Source organism: Manis javanica, chromosome 11 (genome assembly GCF_040802235.1).
Source record: "Manis javanica isolate MJ-LG chromosome 11, MJ_LKY, whole genome shotgun sequence".
Classification (NCBI taxonomy): domain Eukaryota; kingdom Metazoa; phylum Chordata; class Mammalia; order Pholidota; family Manidae; genus Manis; species Manis javanica.
This window is the reverse complement of record NC_133166.1, coordinates 111,098,785-111,116,180: the sequence shown is the minus strand read 5'-3', so window position 1 is coordinate 111,116,180 and position 17,396 is coordinate 111,098,785. Positions and strand designations below refer to the sequence as shown.

General features: G+C 57.2%; 1 protein-coding gene across 6 annotated transcripts; it reads left to right on the top strand.

Moving 5' to 3' along the window:
• Positions 1 to 1,312: 1,312 nt before the first annotated feature.
• DHCR7 (7-dehydrocholesterol reductase) lies at positions 1,313 to 12,999 on the top strand. 6 transcript variants are annotated; one of them, XM_073217292.1, is made up of 9 exons: positions 1,313 to 1,392; positions 2,337 to 2,409; positions 3,988 to 4,091; positions 4,645 to 4,867; positions 5,780 to 5,870; positions 6,494 to 6,707; positions 8,084 to 8,288; positions 9,088 to 9,219; positions 11,763 to 12,999. In XM_073217292.1, the coding sequence occupies exons 3-9, from the start codon at positions 3,994 to 3,996 to the stop codon at positions 12,228 to 12,230; spliced, it is 1,431 nt and encodes a 476-aa protein (XP_073073393.1). In that variant the 5' UTR covers positions 1,313 to 1,392; positions 2,337 to 2,409; positions 3,988 to 3,993; the 3' UTR covers positions 12,231 to 12,999. The 6 variants fall into 6 exon arrangements, with proteins under 6 accessions (XP_073073393.1, XP_073073392.1, XP_073073397.1 ...); XM_073217291.1 differs by having other exon boundaries at positions 1,331 to 1,407; XM_073217296.1 differs by lacking the exon at positions 1,313 to 1,392 and adding an exon at positions 1,600 to 1,743.
• Positions 13,000 to 17,396: the final 4,397 nt, after the last annotated feature.

Below are 17,396 nucleotides of genomic sequence, written 5' to 3'. Positions count from 1 at the left end.
GAAAAGACAGGCTGGGATAGTGCCCTAGATCAAGGGAGACCAAGAGCCACGACGACAAGGGCACGGGGTGGCTTCCCATTGGATGCTGGGTTTCAACAAGAACTATAAAGGACGTAACTGGGACAACTGGGGGAAAACGAATGTGGACAATGTGTCAGATAACAGCACTGAATTGTTACATTTTCCAAATGAGGTCATTTTATATTGGTGATGTAGGGGAATGTCCTTGTGTTCAGGAGATGGATATTGACGTATTTGGGAGGAAGGTATCCTCTGCAGCTAAATTAATGGTTCAGCAAAAGAAAGGGGGAGAAAAAATGGAGGGAGGGAGGGAGACTGAATATAGGTACGTGAATGTTTCCTGTATATCCAACTGGCTTGTATGTTTGACATTTTTCAAAATAAAAAACTGCAGCAAAATAAAATAAGTGTCTCTGCGAGGGGCACAGAGATGGGCTGACCAGATCCCTATGCAAGCAAGGCCTTGGTCCCAGATGTCGCTAATGGGGCGGGCAGACACCTTCTGTTGCCCACCCCTCCAGGGGCCACCTGGGTTGCACAGCTGTTCTGCCCAAAGTCATGCCCTTGCAAGGGGGGCCCCTGTCCAGGGACTGATCTCTCGAGGCAGGAGTACATGGCTTGGCCATTTCTGCCCAGCTGGGGGCTCTCTTGTCACACGAGTTCCCCACGCTGCTGGCCCGAAGGCGTGGGCAGCAGGGAGCGGTGCGCTTGCTGCCCCACGTCTTCCTCTGCCCAACCCCGCTGCTTGCTTCCATCCCACCTCCACACGGGTGATCCGTACCCGAACCTCCAACTCCTTCACTTCCTGGGCAACCCGACCTCCCTGACACCCCGCGATGAAACACCTCTCTCCTACCTGCTCTGCCCTCCGTTCCGCTCTCACCACCCGACACCCAACACAGCTTCTTGGTCACGTGTTTACTAATTACCACTCCCACCACGGGAGCCCCGAGCGCAGGGATGCCTGTGGGCTGCCCTGGACCCCGACCTGCCGCTGGCACGCCGGCTGCTCAGGAAGGGTCTGCCCCGTTCGCAAAAGAGGAAATCAAAACGCTGGGGAAGCCTCTCGCCACGACAACCTGCAGCAACACCGCCGAGTGCCTCCGGGGTCAGCGTCCAGCCGTCCCTCTTCCGAGGGGCGGGCCCTCGGCCGTCAATCTCGCGCTCTGCCGGCGCTGAGTGGCTCGCGGAGTGGGCCGGAATCAGCTCAGGGGGCGGAGCGGGCCTCCGCGGCCAATCGCAGGGTGCAGGGCCTCAGACCGCGCCTCCGATTGGTCGTCTATAGCAACGGATCAGCCTGGGGGGCAGGGCGGCGGTGTCCACGGCAGGCGGGGACCTCGCGGCGGCGCAGGCGCCGAGCGGGACGTGCAAGTGAGTGGCGCGCAGGTGAGGGAGCCGCACGCAAGTGGGCGGATGAGTGGGGGGTTGGGGGGCCACACAGGTGGGGGGCGCGGGACAGGGAGGGTCCCTGCGCGGGGGATGGTTGCGGGGGAGCTGTGTGTGCAGGAGGCGGAGGCCTCTGCGCGGGCGAGGAGGGGGACCGTGCTGGCGGGCAGAGGGCGCGTGTACGCAAGTGAGGCGCCCGGGGGTTCGGGGGCCCTCGGGTGCCCCTCGGGAGCCGGTGCTGCCTTCCGTTGAGAACGTAACTGGAGTAGCGGCTCGCGCTCGGCCACAGGGTGGGAGCAGGTGGCAGAGGACGCCGAGCCGCCGTTGCAGGAACGGGTTAGGTGGGGCGCCCGCGAAGGGGGGTGGGGGTGCCCCCAAAGGGGCCTCCTTCCTTTACCAGCCAGTCCTGCCTACTTGAAATAGTGGTACGTTCCTTCCTGAACATTTTGTGATGTTGTTGAGAAGTCTTTAAGGGGAGGAATTGCAGTGGTACCATTTTCCACAGGAAAGGTGAGGAAAGGTGGAAGGGAGGAATGGTTTTTGCGGAAGCCTGTGAGACCCCTGCCACGTGCTGGGGTGCTGGGCGTCCCCCCCCAGACAGGCTCCGTTCTTGTGCTCGGAACAGCCTACGTCTTGGGCATCACCGAAGCTCACAGAGGAGGGGCCCGAGGCTCTTGAGAGGTGACCTGTGGTGAGCTGCAGAGCCAGGGTGGGGCCTGTGCCCGACTGTGTGTACCAGGCTGGGCGGTGAGACCGCCTGCCCTCCCCACCACACGCCCGTCTTACACTTCTGACCCTCAGCACCGAACCTGCACTTCCCTCTTGGTTCCCACGTTGAGCCCTGATTAACCCTGTGTGGGTGCTTACCTGCCTCCAGCCCTGAAGTGTCAGCCCCCTGAGCGGTTTTGTCGTGTTTGTGTCGCCTACAGGGCCCTGTTCAGCGGGTGGAGAAGCATCCAGCAGGCCTTGAGGACCCAAGACTGGAGATTTTAGAGGTTGGAGGTAAACATTCTCAGTGCTGTTCGTGGGCCTAAGCTGCAATTGGCACTTCGAGAAAGTAAAGACAACTGGCAAACCAGCTCCTGTCTGTAAGCCGTAGGAATGAAATAAAGCGCCCCCAGAGCGTCACCTCCCGTTTCCAGCCATCTGTTGCCAAAGATATTACATGTTTATTACAAGACTCAGTGCCTATAAAGCAGGTGTCTCGTGGGTGAATGAACTGTATAACCTCAAAATATTTACTTGGGCCCATTTTATTCCCTGGAACAGAAGCTTCTTCCTGTCGGCAGCCTTCTGTTTGGCTTTTCTACTTAGTTCTGATCCCGTACATTGCCGTTCCTTTTGAAGTTTTCCAGCATGTTTTATCAGAGGAACCGCCCCACACCAGGCTCTGTATTCTGAGTTTTGTGGCTGTAGAGATGGGCGGACCTGTCCACACAGAACTCTTCGCCCGCTGGAACATCACTGACCCGTAAACTACCTGTGTACATTAAGTGATGCGGCCACTGATCCCACATGACACATGAATATATCTTTCATCATTGGAAAGGTTTAAAATAAATGTGTATTTGTATTAAATTCATGTTCAGATTTTTTAAAAAATGGGCTTGAAGAGGCCTATATATAGAAACAATTCCCTGCCTCATCCTTAGTCTCACCAGAAGTAAATTTGCCCCTCATTCTTTCAGATGCTCTTGTATTATTGTTTTTACCACTCCCTGCCTCCTGCACATCCGGTGGTCAGTCAACGGCCAGGTTAACTGCTCTTCAGAGCAGAGGACACGGGACCCGAGAGAGCTGCTGAAAGAATGCCCAGGGGAAGGGCAGGGGAGGTCTCAGGGTGATCCCGCTGTGCACCAGGCAGGCATCAGCCCCCCCACCCACCCGCCCACCGTCCCAGTGGAATGGCTGTGCAGAGGGAGAATGGAAATGATACGTTTTGCTGGGCAGAGTGTGCAGGAAAACTGCTGTGTATGACAGCTTCTTTAGAGCTTTCAGGAAAAAGAAGTTAGTGACAGATGCACAGAAACCTTAGCAAATGGAAAATGTGAGACAACCATTAACTCCAGGAAAAATAAAGTCATACCGGGGTGGGGAGGGGCGTTTTATATGAGACCCGAACGAAGGGACATGCAAACATGTTCTAAGCAGAGAAGAAGCAGGTGTCAGGAATGAGATGAAGCATCTCTCAGGACAGTAAAGACCCTCCTGTGCCCGGAGCAGAGGATATGGGGGAGAGTGGGAAGGCAGAGAGGCAGGAGCAGGTCATGAGAGGGTTCTGGGCCACGGCCAGCCCTGCTCCCGTGGTGTGAAGGCCATTCTGCCACCATTTGCAGATGACTTGACATGAACAAGCACAGAGGTGGGGGAGCCGGGTGGGAGGTCACTGCGGGTTCCAGCAGCATGACTGAGGTGCAGCGGTCTGTCCCTGGTCTGAGTCTGCAGTCCTGGCCAAGGTCGGGAGTAGGCGTGCTGAGGGGCCGGCCCCCCAGAGCCGGAGAGAAGTGGCATCTGTGGCAGGAAGGTACAGTGGCTCTGCCCCACGGGACCACCTGAGTGGGCTGTCTCTCTTTCCTTCAGGTCCCAATGGCTGCAAAGTCCCAGCCCAACGCTCCCAAAACCAAGAGTCCAGGCAGCGTCACCAGTGGCAAGGCTGTGACTCAAGGGCAGTGGGGCCGCGCCTGGTAGGGTCTCACCCATCTTCCCAGCTAGAGAGTACAGTGGGGTCTTAGTGAGAGGGTGCCAGCCTTTGGGATTTTAAGGACCTATTAAAAAATTTTTTTTGTCGTTAAGACTAATGAAAAGTAAGCAGTTTCCCATTTTATAAAGGGACAAATGAGAAAAAGAAGAAGCTAAAACTGACTGCAGGACAGCTGGTACCTGCCCAGCTAGGCAGCTCATTGTCATAGTCCACCTTGGGCCCCAGCACATGGGGACGTGGGTGTGGGTGAGCGGCCCCCACCGCCCGGAATGGGGAAGCCTCCAGCCTTGTGATCTCCAGAAGGCCTCCCTGGGTTCCTGTCCGGGGCCCTGGGCGTTATGTGGCACAGCCTCACACGTTGAGTGGCTTCTCCAGGCCAGTGGGGGGGGCCTTTGCCTGAGAGCTAACAGCCTCGTCTGGTGAGGTACTGGCGGCTCGAGCAGTGGGACACGCACATGCACCCAGCAAGGCATGCTGTGTGCAAGCTCAGGAGGCGGGCCGGAGGGCTCACGTGACTGTCTCCCCGACTCCCGCAGGGAGGTGGACTGGTTTTCCTTGGTGGGCATCGTCTTCCTGCTGCTGTGTGCGCCCTTGACTGTGTACTACTTCATCATGGCCTGTGACCAGTATAACTGCTCTCTGACCGCTCCGGTGCTGGACGTCGCCACTGGCCAGGTGCATCTCACAGACCTCTGGGCCAAGACCCCGTCTGGGACGACAAAAGCGGCCCAGCTCTACGCCTCATGGGTCACGTTCCAGGTCAGCCCTTCCAGCCAGTGAGCCTGGGGTGCATAGGGCGCAGAACCTCCCTGCCTGCCGGGATAGTTCCGGCCTTCTGTCCGGGAAATGGGGTCCTGGCCCAGGTTGGCATTCTCGTTCCCAGGACCTGAGGGTCCCAGCGTTGAGGCTGTAGAGCCCCTCCCCTTTCAGGGCCCTTGGTCCCTTGGTACAGTGATTAGTGGCAGCAGGAGTCACCACTGTCGAAAAGCAGAACATCCGAGGATGAAGGGATAACCACAGCGTGGTCCATCTGCACAGCAGAATATTACTCAGCTGTAAAGAAGGAAGAAGGTCTGGCACCGGCCACAGCACAGGTGGACCTCGAGGACATGATGAGCAAGAGGAACCAGCTGCACAGGCCGCGTGGCATGCGATCCACTATGTGGAATGCCCAGGACAGGCAGACTTGTGGAGACAGAGTGGATTAGTGGCTGCCAGGCACTGGGGGGTGGGACAGGGAGAGACTGCTGATTAGGATGGGGGTCCCTTTGGGAAGATGGAGACGCCCTGGGTCCAGGCAGGAGTGATGGTTGCACACCCTCCTGAATGCACTAAATGCCACCAAGTCGTGCACTTTCAGGGGTGAATTGTATGGTGTCTGAGTCATCTCACTGTCTAAAGGTATGTGGGCAGGACTCATGGGTCCTGAGGGGAGCGAATGAGCCAGTGGGAGGGAGATGCCCCCATGCTTTAGATGGCAGTGCCCCCCCATGGGCTCCCCCGAGGGGTGCAGCCACAGCTCTGAGAGCCATAAGCACTTCTGGAAGAACAACAGGCCAGTGACCAGTCAGCTCATGGTCACGCCTGTCATCTCACTAAGAGCAAGGAAGGCTGTGTTGTAACAGCAGGGCCTCTAAGCCTCGGGTCACTGGGCTAAAACCTGTGTTTCAGGTGCTTTTGTACATGGTGCTTCCCGACCTCTGCCATAAGTTTCTGCCAGGCTACGTGGGTGGCGTTCAAGAGGGTGCTGTGACCCCTGCAGGTAACCTGAGCCCAGGACCTCCCCTCACTCACCCGCTTGCCCCCCCTGCCCAGTGCTGCTTCTGCCCCAGGCTGCTCACCAACAAACCAGAGGGACACGCACTTGGCTGGGGAATCGCCCGGCAGCCGGCCGCCTTGCCCTGAGGGCGGCCCAGCTAGTGGAGCAGCTCTCCACGGAGAACACCCCTCGTCCACCAGTGGTGTCGGGTGTGGGGGAGCTTTTGTTTAGGGGACCTCATGGTTGCCTGGTCCAGTCATGCACCATGATTGCTGAGAACCCCTGAGGAGCCCAGCAGGTGGACTCCCCCCAAGTCCTGCCCGCTGCCCGTGGGGGCCCCAAGGGGCATCTCCCTCTGCTCCTGCTCCAGCCCGGCCCCTGCAGGCCAGCCGCTCAGCCTGGTCAGTTATGGAGACTCCACACCTTTGTCCTCGTCCTCATCCCTAAATGTGAGGGGTGTGCCTGGTGTTTCAACCTGGGGCTGGCATTGGAGCAGCTGCTGGGCGCTCAGGCCTGGGGCCTAGGGGCCTACACCTGAGCGGCTGAGGCCCTGGCAGCAAGTACGGCCTAAGCCAGCTGCCTTCCAGCAGGGAAGACGCTCTGATCTCTGCATCTTCCCTGCACAGGGGTTGTCAACAAGTATGAAATTAATGGCCTGCAAGCGTGGCTCATCACACACCTCCTGTGGTTTGCAAACTCTCACCTCCTGTTCTGGTTCTCGCCCACCATCATCTTCGACAACTGGATACCACTGCTGTGGTGCGCCAACGTCCTCGGCTATGCCGTTTCCACCTTCGCCATGGTCAAGGGCTACTTCTTCCCCACCAATGCCCAAGACTGGTATGTTCCTCAGTAGCAGGCCAAGCCTGCAGTGGAAAGTGGGTGCTTCCACCCCTTGCCTTCCGCATTACCAGAAGGTGGGAGGTTGTAAAGCCTGAGGATTCAGAATCCTTGAGAAGGACCTTGGTAGGGCTTGCTTGTCTCTGGGAGCGTCCTTTCTAAACATCTCGGTAGCATGTCTGACCTCGGCTGAGTCACCCCTAGGGTGCCATGGGAGCAGGAGGCGGGGAAGGAAACTTGTGGCTAGGGACACAGGCAGCCCCTGCCTCTACTCTGGAAAGGCAGTGTGGCCTGAAAGGATCTTAGGAGTCTTGTTATCCCATTGGCTCTAATGTAACAGCTTTCCAGGGAGACCCCTGCTGATTGGTGCCCATTCTCATGGAAGCCCTGGGTTGGACAGTTGTCAGCCAGCCACTGGCCAGCCAGTTCTTCAACCTTCCACCCACCCCCTGACCTATCCACCCACCCATCCATCCACCCACCCACCAATCCACCCATCCACACACCCACCCCCCCTTCCACCCCCGTCATTCACCCCTGCCCCCCTCAATCCCTCCATTTATCCCTCGTGTCCTCCATCAACAGAAATCGCTGGGCTTTTCTTGTGGACAGGTGCACGCAGTGGGGCTTCACCAGTCTGCTGTTCTCGGGCTGCTTACGGTCCAGTCTGGGGACCCCAGTAAAGCCCAGTGCACTTCCCGTGACTGGCGTGGCTCTTGGGGACAGTCTGTGTGGTGATGAAACAGTGAGGCTGCCCTTCTGGGCCTCGTAGTCGTTTCCCTGCCTTATAATCATATCAGCTGCTGTAGGCTTTGTATATTTTCTTCTTTCTTCTATCCTGAGGGAAATGGACATAAAAATGTTTTCTAATTAGCACAGAAACCCCTGTATGCAGCAAGTTATACCTAACGAGGGTGCACATGGGTCATTCAGCTGAGCGCTAAGGGGCCAGGAACCAGGGCCACAGGCATTAAAACCTTGTCAGCGGGGGCGGGTGTTGGCCTGGGGCCTGGTTCCTGGCTCTGAGCATGGCGCTCTCTTTACTTTGGCATAATTTGCAAGGTCACTTGCCCACGGGAGGCCCAGATGCCCCGCGTCCACCTCGCGCTGTGTGCTTGGCTGCAGGATGGGATCTTTGTCCCACTGAGCCAGTTCTACAGCTCACTGTGCCAGGCCTCGGGGACCTAGAGGAGGGCGGGGGGCGCGTGGCCAGGCCTCCCTGTCCCCCGGGACGCGGTGAGCCTCCCCAGGGCTTCTCTCTGAGGGCGTCACTGCTGAGCTGGAGCCGACAGTCCCATGGCAGGAAATGAGGATGCAGGGAGATGAGGGGACTGTGTCATGAGATGCCTTATGTATGTTTTATTTCTCTTTCTAAGCAAATTCACAGGCAACTTCTTTTACAACTACATGATGGGCATTGAGTTTAACCCTCGGATTGGGAAGTGGTTTGACTTCAAGCTGTTCTTCAATGGGCGCCCTGGGATTGTCGCCTGGACCCTCATCAACCTGTCCTTTGCAGCCAAGCAGCAGGAACTCTACGGCCACGTCACCAACTCCATGGTCCTGGTCAACGTCCTGCAGGTAGCCTGTCTGCGCCACAGCACGGGAGCTCCGCCAGGTGCCAGTGCCGGGACAACCCGAGAGCTGTCGCTGCCCCAGGGGCCTTACCCCAGCGCCTCCCCGGGGGAGCGGCCCCGTCCCGCGCACGTCTGAGAGCGGGGTAGTGAGCGTGCGGTGACAGGCCCGCCCTTGCGTGAGGGTGCTGCGCTGGCCCTGGGGGCACCCCGCCCGGGCACCCCGCTAACAGGGAGCACCTGTTAGCGGCCTGAGCCATCAGTGGGCGTGGTGATGTGGTTCTGGCATCTGTGTCCGCTGTCCTGGCCACATTTACAATTAAAGGCAGCGTTTTTCGTACATGGGCACTGTGGGCCTGGCAACCCCCCCACCCCACCCCCTTGAGGTGGGGGCATGAGGAGCAGTGACCCATTTCCACCCACAGGGCCCAGCAGTCACGGTGCTGCAGGGGCAGAGGCCGGGGCACACCGAGTCACTCACCCTGTGGGTGCAGGGCCCCCATGCAGGCGTGGAGCCTGGTGTCGCTGCCACCTCCCCTGGGCCATCCAGAGCCCTTCCGTCCCGAGTGACCCTGCTCGGGGTCACCGGGGGCATGTCTGGTGCCCCACTTTCAGCTATCATCTGTGGGACCTCCTTGCCATCTCAGACTGAGACCCTCTGAGGCTCTGAGGACAAGGACTCCCCTCCCCGCCCGTCCTGCCCGGCGCCCTGGAGCGGCCAAGGGAGCATGTTGGCAAAGGAGCTCAGCGCCACCCCAGATGCCCCCGCCTCCTGCTTACGTGGTTTCCTGGGTGCCCCACCGCAGGCCATCTACGTGCTGGACTTCTTCTGGAATGAAGCCTGGTACCTGAAGACCATCGACATCTGCCACGACCACTTCGGGTGGTACCTGGGCTGGGGGGACTGCGTCTGGCTGCCGTACCTCTACACGCTGCAGGTGAGGCACAGGGCGGCCCCACAGGGTGTGGGCTGCGTTGGTGTGCCCGGGCCTCTGTGGTGGCCGCCACAGCCAGGGGCTCACACGGCAGCATTTCCTGTCCCCCAGGCCTTGGCCCAGAAGGCTGAGACCTCGGGTGGGCAGAGCTGGCTCCCCCCGAGCCTCTCCCCTGGGCATGTGGACGCCGTCCTCTCCGTGTCCTCACATTCCGTCCCTCCGTGCATGTCCGTGTCCTGATCTGTTCTTATGAGGACACAGTCCTGGGATCAGGGCCACCCTGTGACCTCATTTACCTTAATCCCCTCTGTAAGGACTCCAACTCCAAACACACTCACATTCTGAGGTCTTAGGACCCCAATATGTGAATTTAAGGGGGGACAGCTCAGGCCATAACACTTAGAGAAAAGGATAATATGAGCACAAAGGAAGAATTTGGCTGAACTGGGATGGCGGAGCATTTATATTCATAGTTCAAATCTTAATACTGAAAGGATGAGAGACCTTCTTCTTTCTTCACCTTATTTACTAAATATTCGTGAGGGTCTCTGTGGCTCTGGCATGTGCTGGAGGTTCCAGACAAGGCAGACATGGGCGGGCCCTTGGGGCTCACAGCTGTGGAATCATGAAGCTGGCAGCCTGGTGCGGGGGGTGCTCCTGGCAGGAGTAGGGTGCGGACCCCTGAGAGGGCTGGTGGAGGAGGCCCCAGCCTGCAGTTGGGGGTTGGCAGAAGCATCCAGAGATGATCACAGGCAGCTGAGAGCAGAACATTCCAGAAAGGTGAAATAGCAAGTGCTAAGTCCAAAGGCGAGAGGGTTCGGGATGAGAGGGCGACTGGGGTGTGGCTGAGGGCAGAGTCCTGTGCCAGGAACAGTGAGGCAGGCTGAGGTGGCCAGGGTCCTCTGTGGGGCTTTGGCATGCTTCCCAGAGTTGGGGTGTCCAAACGCTGGCCTGGGGAGCCAGAGGGACCTGAGTTTTCACTCCTTTAGGGCTACCAGCGGTGTGGGGTGGGGGACTTGATGTCCCCCTAGCTCTGCCACATGAGGGCTGGGCAGAGCCGCAGGGTGCGCTGGAGCGGTGATCTGCATTGGGCTGCGCTGCTTGGTCCTGCAGCCTGTCACGGGCTGCACACCGCACAGAGCTGTCCCACGCGGGCCGTGGGGGGCAGACGGGGCCTCGTCCTCAGGTTCCCCACACCCCTCCCAGCTCCCACGAGCACCCCTGCTTTGATCTGTGTGGCGTGCTAGGCTCCCGTGGGCAGCTTGGAAGGCCTGGCCAGACGTCACCTGCTTGTGTGCTTGGTCAGTGAGTGAAGAGGCCCAAGGATGGAGGGAGGAATGCGCCCCGGAGGGCTGGTCTGGCCGGCAGCCCGAGGCGCCCGCCTTCACAGGCCCTCCTCTGCGGTGTGGAGACGGTGAGCCGCGGGATGCACTGCACGCTGCGTGAATGGCTATGAGGGTGCTAAGGATGCGGCTGCTGTCGGCTGGCTGATACCCTGCACGGCCTCCTGAAGCCAGGGCCGTGGGAAGGCCGGAGTCACAGCGGAGCAGGCGCGGTCGGGGGGAGCAGCCCTGGGCTGGGGGCCGGAAGTCCTGGCGTCCCACCCGCGGCTGTTGGAAACTGCTGGTCCCCACGTGCTCTGTGTGGTCCGTCTGGAACTGCTTCTCCACCTGGCTGCTCATGGGCTCCTGCTTCCCTGCTTCCGTGAGCCATTTTCTAGGCCGGCAAAACAGTAATAGATCCCATGAGTGTGTGTGTCTGTCTGTGTATCTTATTATGTATTAGGCCTTGTTTTGGTCTCTGTATATATGTTAAGTACAAATATATGTATGTCTTTCATACTATATTTGTACTAGGGTTCTCCAGAGATAAAATCAATAGGACATATAGACTGTATATGTCTGTACGAGTGCATACGTGTGTGTGTGTATGCATGTATGTATATACATGTACATACACACAGATCAATTGGCTCTTGGGATTGTGGGGCCTGGCAACCCTAAAATCTCTAGGGCAGCTGGTGTCTGAGGGCTGTTTGCCTGCAGAATCCACTCTCATTCTGGGGAGGTCAGTCTTTCATCCGACTGACTGGGTGAGGCCCCCCCATGTAATGGTGAGTACCTGCTTTACTCCAAGTCTTACCAATTTACGTGTTAACTTTCTCTAAAACAGACCTTCATAACAACTAGCATTTGACCAAATATCTGGGTACCATGGCCTACCTACAGTGACGTAAAATGAACCAGCACAATAGTATACTCAAATTATTTTTTAAGTATTAGATATTCCATATGTATACTATATAGGACATGTCAGTGTGTATGTGTATATGACGTGGACGTAGGTGACAGGAAGGTAGGTAGCCAGGTGGGTATACCAATGGGCATATTGCTCAGTTGACCCCCTCAGCAGCCCCCAAGGCAGGGGCTTTGGTTTACAGGAGAGGAAACTGATGCCCGACATGGTTGGAACGAGCCACGCTCCACGGCCCAAGCCCCCGCCCACTGCCGGGACGTGGCTGCCCTGACCCTGCCCTCGCCCTGCAGGGTCTGTACCTGGTCTACCACCCTGTGCAGCTGTCTGCCCCGTACGCCGTGGGTGTCCTGTTGCTGGGCCTGCTGGGCTACTACATCTTCCGGATAGCTAACCACCAGAAGGACCTGTTCCGCCGCACGGACGGGCGCTGCCTGATCTGGGGCAGGAAGCCTGTGGTCATCGAGTGCACGTACACATCAGCAGATGGGCAGAAACACCACAGCAAGCTGCTGGCGTCGGGCTTCTGGGGCATGGCCCGCCACCTCAACTACACGGGCGACCTGATGGGCAGCCTGGCGTACTGCCTGGCCTGCGGCAGCGAGGGCCACCTGCTGCCCTACTTCTACATCATCTACATGGCCATCCTGCTGTCCCACCGCTGCCTGCGGGACGAGCACCGCTGTGCCAGCAAGTACGGCGGTGACTGGGCACGCTACACCGCCGCCGTGCCTTACCGCCTGCTGCCCGGGGTCTTCTGACTGACCCCCGGGGGGGCCCCAGTGCAGGAGAGGCTCTGCGGCTGGGCCCCAGGAGCCTCCATTTCCTCACCCATAAAACCGAGCTAGCCCATCCTGGGTGGGTGTCTCCGTCAGTGTGCTGTTCTGTCCCCTTGGCACGGGGGCTTCTGAGGGTCTGTGCCAGCAAAATGACCAGCTTCCTCTGTTCGGTGTTTGAGGGCAGGAGGGTGACCTGGTCCGCTTGCCAACTGTGAGGACAGTGTTTCTCTGTATTGGAGCCCCAGCTGCCGCGCTGCCCAGACCCGACTGAACGCTCTTGGGCTGCCATCCCAGGCCAGACCACATTCTGCTAAGGGCATGGAAGGAGGTGGATGGAGAAGATCACATCAGCCACAGGTCCACCTTCGTCACCTGCTCTGCCATAATGAGCTGGACCTGTCAAAAGTGCCTCCTTTGGGCGCGGGACATTGCATTTGTCTTAGTGGGCGCAGGGTGCAGCACAGGGAGGGGCCTTCTGCTTCAGGAGGGGACAGCCAGCGGCCAGGCCCGCAGCCTGCATACCCTACGGCCGGGCCTCCCAGGCTCCGCTCCCCCCGGGCGTCCAGCAGCCGGTGCACCCTGCTGGTGCCGAGTCCAACAAGTCTGAGTCCCACTCTTGGGTGGGGTCCCTTTGAAGTGTTCTTACCGTGGGCACTTTCCCTCAACCCTAGGATTTTCTTGAAAGCTCTCTTTGAATGTCACTGCCCTGGAAGGGTTTGTGGTTCTTTCTATTAAACATTCCTGTGCAAACTTCATGTGGCCTTAGTCTCCGGATCGGGTCTCGCACGTAAGGCCTGGTGTCTGGTACGAGAGGGGATGTGCTGGAAACGTTTGCCCAGGTGCTCGGGCGCGCCGTGTGGGTCCCCACACCGGGATTCGCGTGGGACCACCCTGCCCCAGCCACAGGTCCGTCCGCATCCAGGCTACCCCTGCACCAGTGCAGAGTCCATTCCCTTTGCCAAAGGAAGAAACCCCAGCTTGGCCACCTGCCCCTGGCAAGTGGGTGGAGATGCCAGGATGCAGGTGCCGGGCTTCCTGTATGCCCAGAGAAACCAAGACTGGCAGAGGCGGTGAGCCCAGTGCCCAAACCCTGGCAGGGAGGGTTGTGCGGTGCACCTGCTCTGTGTCAGGTGAGTAGGGCTGAACCAAGAGGTGGCCTGAGCAGCCCTGGCGGGGATCGCAGGGTGGGCCCCGCCACCCTACCTGACTTCAGATCCTGTGCCCAAGCCTGGTGCCTCATGCTGCCCGTGCCAGCTCCCGGGCCGCTTTGTCACAAGCCACATGAGTGATCTGAATGCCAGCCAACCCTGGGGAACCACTGCCCGGCATCCCTCCTCTTCCCCTTGGACACTGAGCAGCTCTGTTTGACAGAAGCTGGGACGTGCTGGTTGTAAGCTCGGACTCTGGCTCTACCATTAATTGCTGTGTGACCTTTATCAGGTGATTCACCTTCTCTGTGCCTCACCTTCCTCATTGGAGAAGTGAGAGTAACCATTGTCTGCCTGTGTTGCCTTGAGGAGGCTTCTCAGCTTAAATTTGTAGGAGAGCTCACAGATCTGTCTCGCATCTGCCTCTGTCAGCAGCTGGGTGCTGGTTGGCACCTGCTGGCTGGGCTGCAGGGTGATCTCTACAGGGCGCTCAGCAGGCTCAAGGCCAGGCTGTGCTCCCTATTGCTCACCCTATGTTGTGTGGATGGGGCAAGGATGGGGTGCTGCAGGAGCCCCACTTTGTGTACAGAGAGATGAGGACATGCCAGCCTCTGAGCCACTGGTTGTGAAGCGTGTCAGGTTCCCGGGGAAGCCATGGCCCCTGGACCTCTGGGCACATGGCCTGGAACTTCTCTTCCCTCCCCAAGGGAAGGGCTGCTTGGACCTTCGCTGCCAGGGCAGCTGGACCTGCTCCAGGGGCTGGTACAGAGAGGTGCCGAAGGCTTGTTGGGTGGAGAGCAGGGAGGCGGTGCCACTCGGGAAGGGCTCAGTCTGCCCCTTAGTGTCCCTCGGGCCTCACCAGCTGGCAGCAGCCCCCAGGACCGGCCTGGCTCAGGAACCCAGGTGGGCTCATTCAGAGGGACTGTTGCTGTGCGGACACTAAAGCATGGCACACCCACACCCACTGGGCCTTGGAGAACAAAGGTTTTTCTCCCAGAATCCGCCCCATGGGCTCTGGCGATAGGCCGCCAAGTGTTGCTCCAGCCTGCGCTTGGTCCCCAGCCAGGGAGCGACGCTGTTCTGGGCCCTGACCACTGCCCCCGAGGGGCTGGCAGGTACAGCCCCGCCTCCAAGATGGCTGATGGTGCCAGCCAACAGACTCAGGATCTGAAGCAACTTGTCCCCAGTGACAACCAGCGGGTGGTAGAGGCCACATTCAAAGGGTTTTTAGCTTCCAGTCCCATTGTGACCAGGGACCACATACTTAGGGGCTGAAAGCAAAACAGATTTCTTTTCTTACAGTCTGGCGGTCTGAGCTCAAAGCGAGTGTCACAGGACTAAAATCAGAGTGTTGGCGGGCAGGGCTGCTGCCCCGAGCTCTAGGGGAGGCCCCTCCTCTGCCCTCCCGGCTCTGGGGGCTCCTGGCCACCCTGGCTGTGGCCCCGTCCTCCAGCCTCTACCTTCTCTGCTCCCTATCAGATGGCCCTCCACTCCTGCTTAACTGGACATCCGTGGTGACATGGGCCCACCTGGATCATCTCCCATCACAAGGTTATTGGTCGCGTCTGCCAAGTCCACTTTGCCACGTAAGGCAACATTCCCGGCCCTGGGGTTGAGGATGCGGACATCTGGGGTCATTACTCAGCCCCCTCCACGTCCACCCACTGTACCCTCCCCGCTCTCCCCTTTGTTCACTATGGGTAAAGGAAGCCCCATGAGCCGCATTAAAACGCAGACTGCAGAGGGACACGTGTGTCTGTCCTGTACTTGTCAGACAAAGGCTGTAATACACAAAATCAGCAAGACGTTCTCTGAGACAAAACCGAGCAAGCCTCAGGGGTGGGCAGTTAATAAAAACAAACAGCTGATGCTTTGAAAAGTTGTTCAATATCTGTAGTAATTCGGGGAATAAAAGTCAACGTCACGGGATTCTTTGCCTCTTGTCGCTGTGGCAGGCTTCACCCTGCAGGGCCGCAGTGCAGGGGTGAGAAGAGGCCCCAGCCGGGTGGACAGTGCAGGCCTCCAGGGGCCGGGGCCGGTGCCTGCACCAAACTGCCAGCGAGACCCCCCGATGCCCTCATCAGCTCGGGTTGCCTCGTCCACTCCTGACAGTTCCGTTGAATTTTCTGTCTCCGTGAGGTTCTCCCAGAGTTCATTCTCTCTGTTCTCTGGTTGGGGACGCATCTGTATTTCCATGACTGAGCTCATTGCCAGGTGGATTGCGTATCTCCATTTTGTCTGGTCCTTTTCCTGAGGTTTTGTCCTGCTCTTTCCATGGAACATAGTCCTCTGTCCCTCACCTTGACCGTTCCAGTGATCAGGCAGGCCACCCGCGGCTCCTGGTCTTGAAGGCACTGGCCTTGTGTGGAGGGGCCCGTGGTGCAGGCCCTTGCCCGCCGAAGCCAGGTGCGGTGGGGATGCCCTGTGGTGGCTGCTGCAGGCACTGGGGGCGCAGGGCTGCAGAGTCCGTTCTTTGGAGGGGCGCCGGTCCTGGCTCGGTTTCCTATGGCCCTCTGGCTCCCCAGAGATCAGCGGCTGATTTTCAAAGCCAGATGTCTGGGGGCTTGTTTTCCAGGGCAGGTCCCTAGGGCAGGGATGTCTGGTGTGGGGCCCTGTGCCCTCGCAGGGCAGACCCCTGGGCCATGCTGTCCCTCTCGTTTATGGGTCGCCATGCGGGATTTGGTGCCCACTGCTTCTCTGCTGCTCCTGCCTATGTTGGTGTGGCTTTTCCCATCCTGCTGGCCTTCAGGTCGTTTCCAGGGAGAGCTGCTCTGTGCAGCTGCAGCCCTGGTGTGCCCATCAGAAGAGGTGAGTGTGGTCTCCTGCTCTACCTTCACATTCAGTCCAGGAACTGCAACTATGATGAATAATAGTTTCTATTTTTTTTATTCTTTATTTATTTCTTTTAATTTTTTTAAATTTTTAAATTTTTTAATTTTTTTGAGAGGGCATCTCTCATATTTATTGATCAAATGGTTGTTAACAACAATAAAATTCTGTATAGAGGACTCATTGCACAATCATTAATCCACCCCAAGCCTAATTCTCAACAGTCTCCAATCTTCTGAAGCATAACGAACAAGTTCTTACATGGAGAACAAGTTCTTACATAGTTAATAAGTTCTTACATGGTGAACAGTACAGGGCAGTCATCACAGAAACTTTCGGTTTTGATCACGCATTATGACCTATAAACAATCAGGTCAATTATGATTATTCGTTTGATTTTTATTCTTGATTTATATGTGAATCCCACATTTCTCCCTTATTATTATTATTATTATTATTTTGTTTTTATTTTTTAAAATGAATTGCTGAAGTGGTAGGTAGATGCAAGATAAAGGTAGAAAACATAGTTTAGTGCTGTAAGAGGGCAAATGTAGATGATCAGGTGTGTGCCTGTAGACTATGTGTTAATCCAAGCTAGACAAGGGCAATAAAACATCCACGGATGCAGAAGATTTCTCTCAAAACAGGGGGGGTGAGGTTCTGAGCCTCACCTCTGTTGATCCCCAGTTTCTCACCTGATGGCCCCCCTGCGACTGTGCCTGTCTTAGGTTGTTCCTCCCTTGAGGAATCTTACCCGTCTCTGGCTAACCAGTCATCTTCCGGGGCCATACAGGGAGATGTAAAGTTGGTAAGTGAGAGAGAAGCCATATTGTTTGAAAAGGTTAGCTTTTTACTTCATTGCAGATTTATGCCCTGTGGCTTCTATGCCCAGCACTTGTCTCGAGGTATCTTTACCACCTGGAGGAATTATGATACTCGGTAAATTCGATATGAGGCACGAATTCTATTTAAGGGTTGTAATTAGGAAGGAAGAAGAAAAGCTATAGAAGTAGCAGATGGAAGAAAACATGGGAGGATTGATTATTTCTTTGACATAACTTCTTGTAGAGTAACATAAGCATGTATAGGTTTTAAATTACTAATTAAATTGCACACACACATTAACATAATAGGAATACAGTTACATGACCAAAGCAGACCTACAATTACC

Bases quoted from the DNA above. Each gene is read 5' to 3' on its own strand.
- DHCR7 (XM_073217292.1), top strand. From the start codon at position 3,994: ATGGCTGCAAAGTCCCAGCCCAACGCTCCCAAAACCAAGAGTCCAGGC. The intron at 6,708-8,083 runs GTATGTTCCTCA...TCTCTTTCTAAG, and splicing joins CCCACCAATGCCCAAGACTG to CAAATTCACAGGCAACTTCT. The intron at 9,220-11,762 runs GTGAGGCACAGG...CTCGCCCTGCAG, and splicing joins CGTACCTCTACACGCTGCAG to GGTCTGTACCTGGTCTACCA.